This window comes from Pygoscelis adeliae, unplaced genomic scaffold, assembly GCF_000699105.1.
Source record: "Pygoscelis adeliae isolate BGI_AS28 unplaced genomic scaffold, ASM69910v1 Scaffold262, whole genome shotgun sequence".
In the NCBI taxonomy this organism is placed as follows: Eukaryota; Metazoa; Chordata; class Aves; order Sphenisciformes; family Spheniscidae; genus Pygoscelis; species Pygoscelis adeliae.
Genome location: NW_008824184.1, coordinates 569,299 through 573,066, shown reverse-complemented (window position 1 = coordinate 573,066; position 3,768 = coordinate 569,299). Strand labels below are relative to the sequence as shown.

Below are 3,768 nucleotides of genomic sequence, written 5' to 3'. Positions count from 1 at the left end.
AGCACGGCATGGCAGGGTTGTCCAAGGAGCACCCAGGACGCTGGGGATGGGGGCGTGGAAGGATGAACTGCCCAAAAGCTCCCCAGGGGGATGAAATCCTGTGCTGCAGCCTGGCCTGCTGAGGAGGGATGTTGGTAGCGCTCCATTTGCCTGCTCTGAAACCAGCCCAGAAGGAAAGCCAGAGCGGTGGTGTGCTATGTTTGGTTTGGGTTGGAGTTTGGGGAAATTTGTCAGATTTTCCTTTCCGAACAGTGCTCTGGATGCTGAGACTGAAAATCTAATTGGCAGCTTCCCAGCCTTCATCCCCGCAGCCGGTGGGGATGGATAACCCCTGCTGTGACACCGGTGTCACAAGTATTTGGGGTATTTGTTTGATCCTGGAGAAATCGCAGACCTCAGCTGTGTTTTCTCATTAGTATCATAGAATCTTTTAGGCTGGAAAAGACCTTTAAGATCATCAAGTCCAACCGTTAACCTAGCACTGCCAAGTCCACCACTAAACCATGCAGCCACCCCGTGGGCCTCTGCAGGAGGTGGAATCCTTTAGACCAGGCGGGCTGGTCCTTGCCAAGACAGGGATGCTGCCCACTGCAGCCTGCATGTGGTGTCTGGCCGCAGGGCTGCACGCGTCTGCACGAAACAGCCTCAGTTCAGGGGAAAAAAAGCCCTAATTTTTGCGGTGGGGCTGCATTCACAAAAAGAACTGCAGGACTCATGGACGGGGCTGCTGTGGTTGGAGGTGAGCAGATGAGGTCCCGCTGGTGGCTGGAAGCTGTTCAGCTGGCCCCAGCACACCTGTGGGCAGGTGCATTTAGTGAGAAGTGAGAAAATATAAAATGTCTATCTCTAGCTGCTGCTTAACGTCTCTGTAGACACTTCTGAAGTGGGAATTATGTGGTGTTGTACAACGAGAAGACATACCCAGGCTTGCTCCTAACACTAGGCTCTCGAGGAACCTGCCAGGGGCTTCTCCCACTGCTGTCCAAACCGTTCCTAGGGTCCCTTATTGTCTTTTCCTTGCTGGCCACATGGTTTTCATATGCCCTTTTTGCGTTCCCCCCCGTGTGTATCCCTGTATCCCGCTGTCCCCAGAGCCTGGGATGCTCTGGCAGAGGCAGTGACGTTTGCCCTCCCACCTCTTTCCACCTGCAGCCCGAGGAGAAGCAGAAAGCCTCAGCGGCGTTTGCCCAGCTCCGGGCTGCCATGGGCACGCTGGGCATCACGGCGGAGGAGCAGGCGGCCGTCTGGCGCATCTTAGCCGGCATCTACCACCTGGGTGCTGCTGGGGCCTGTAAAGGTAAGGGGGGCTCCTGCCTCTCCTTTCCTCATACCTCGTCTTGGTGCCGGGGGTTAGAGGAGGGTGAGAAAGCATGTCCCAGCAGCGTTCGGTGCTTGGGCGTGTTGCACACCAAGAAGTGTTGGGGAGCAATGCTCGCCCGGAGGCTGTTGCACGGGCGGTTGCTCCGAGCTCTCGGTTGCACGCGGAGGAGCTGCCTCGAGCTGGGCGATGCTGCATGCTGGTGTCCTGCCCCGTGGGGGCTTCTGGAGTGGGTCCGTCCTGCAGCCATGGGCGGACAGGACAGGGGCTGCAAGGCGTCGCCTTGTGCCAGCTCTCTGGGAAGGACCGGGGTAGGTAACTCGTTTGTTGGCACATTGTCCCCAATGACACTGCGAAGGGACAGCTTCAGGTAGCGATAATTTTATCATCTCTTGAGTGCCTAATACAGTAACTGAATTATAATAGGATGAGTCTGGATGAAGATTGTATTTATAAAGACTTTGTTAATACAGGCATATAGAAATTGCCTTATCCCTTATAAATTATTTTAAGATGTGCTCTAACCCGTTTTAGAGACAGCCACATTGATTTACACACTTCAATTTATGAGGGCTGCATAAAGGCTGCTATAAACTAAGCCATAGACATTTATAAATGTCTCTGCAACATGTCATAACACATCTTATGGTAATTTATGCCATTAATAATTTATTAATTATTTTAAAAGGATGAATGCTGTCGTCACAGCGAGTTCTCTTTCTCCTTCTCTCCGGTGTTCTCTTTCCTCATCTCTATCTCCCCTAATGCCCTTCCAACTTTTAAAAAAATGACCCTGCTGCCTCAGGCTGAAGTGTGGGATAAGGCTCTTGGCAAAAAAAAAAAAAAAAAAAAAAAGTCCTTCTGCCTCGAGAGTTTTCAGGAGAGCAGATTTTGGAGATGCGTCTCATTTTAAGAGTGACCAGCACAAAGGCAGATGGAGGGACGGTTACTGTGTTGGCCACGGAGGGTTTGCTGGGTGAGCTGAGCTGGTCTGCTCAAACTTACTGAACGTTCTGTCCCAAGCATCCCGCAAGTCAGTCTGAGGTCAATTGAGCGCTATATTCAACAAATCTTGTCGCAATTATTTCAGCATGAATAGGAACGTTAATAGCGGGCCCAGGCGGGGCTTGTGACTTTGGAGCTGACTTGGGTACGGGATTAACAACCAGAGCATGTCTCAGCATCACTCACTCTGGTATTGATTCCCCCATCGTGCGTCAACAAAAGGGGAGAAATGAAAGGAAATATGGATAAAAAATGGATCAAAGCTGGATGGAGCAAAAGTCTCAGTGGGGGCGATGACTCTTTTAATGTGGTTAAACCTGTCTGCTGATAGCCATCTCTTCCCCTCCCCTTTCCTGCACTTTGAAGTTGTATATTAAAAATCCTCTCCTTGAAATCTCACCAAAGGGAGCCTCTTCACTGGTTTTCCGCTTGCATTCAGGAGTGCAGCCAGATGCTGCAGCGACTGTCGGAGCTACCGCCGTCCCTGTGACGGTGGCCCCGGCACGTGCCGTGCTCCAGCTGCCAGGCGCCAGCACAGGTTAAATGCACCTTTTTTTCCTTCTGCTGATGGCTATCATCTCGTCACAAATTCAGTTTGTCCAGGAATGAAACAGGAGCGAATAGCACCACCTCTTTCTGGCTGAGAGTGGAAAATACGTTTGCAGCTAGAAAAACACAGAGAAGAAAAGGCTGAATTTCAAAAGCCTGCTCTGTCCCGGTGTCAGCGTTTCCCATTGCCTTTGAAACGTGTTACAGCAGCTCTTTTTGTGAGAAAGCAGCCTGACAGCCAGAGGCCAGCAGGGCATCCTAGGTACCCATTCACCTAAGTGCTTCCAGTCCCCTTTGTGGGCTGCAGAATATTACATATTTTCATTTATTCATTGCCTCTTTAACCGGGAAGGAGGTTTCGGGCGCAGCTGGAGGTTGGCATTCAGCTTGCTCTCAAGCTGTCCATTTTGCTGACTGTTATAAAAATAAAGCATCGTGGCTCCCTGCTTTCTGCGGGCTTCCCACCGCGTGCCTTTAATAGAGGCAACTGGGTTTCCAGCGGCTGCAAGTCACTGAAGTCCTCCCGGTGCTGCAGGCGGGTGCACGCCATGGGCGGGAGCCAAGTGTGGCTCCCCCTGCACCCCCCGGTGCACTGGGCAGAGGCTGCTGCAAAACCAGCGGCCTGAACCCCTTGGATGGAGGAAAACCATAAAGGCAGAAGTGCAGGAGCGGGGGCTGGAGCTGCTGCTCAGGTGGGGGAGGCTCCGAGCCCTCCCAAACCCTGCACAGGTCAGCAGCACTGGGGCAGCATCCTGCATCCACCGCCCTCCCGCATCACCGCACGGATGGGGCTGGTTCCCCGCAGCAGCAGCCCCGACGGCGGAGGGATGGGAGCACCCAGGCAGCCGGGGGGGATTTTGGGGTCGGGTAGGGGAAACCCCCAGCAAGCAAGGGGG

General features: G+C 53.0%; 1 protein-coding gene across 1 annotated transcript in view; it reads left to right on the top strand.

Annotated features, from left to right (window-relative positions):
• MYO18B (myosin XVIIIB) overlaps window positions 1–3,768 on the top strand; it is a 78,618-nt gene that overhangs the window by 9,908 nt on the left and 64,942 nt on the right. The window contains 1 exon segment of the mRNA XM_009334425.1: window positions 1,153–1,297. Within this exon segment, the coding sequence (XP_009332700.1) occupies window positions 1,153–1,297 (145 nt within the window).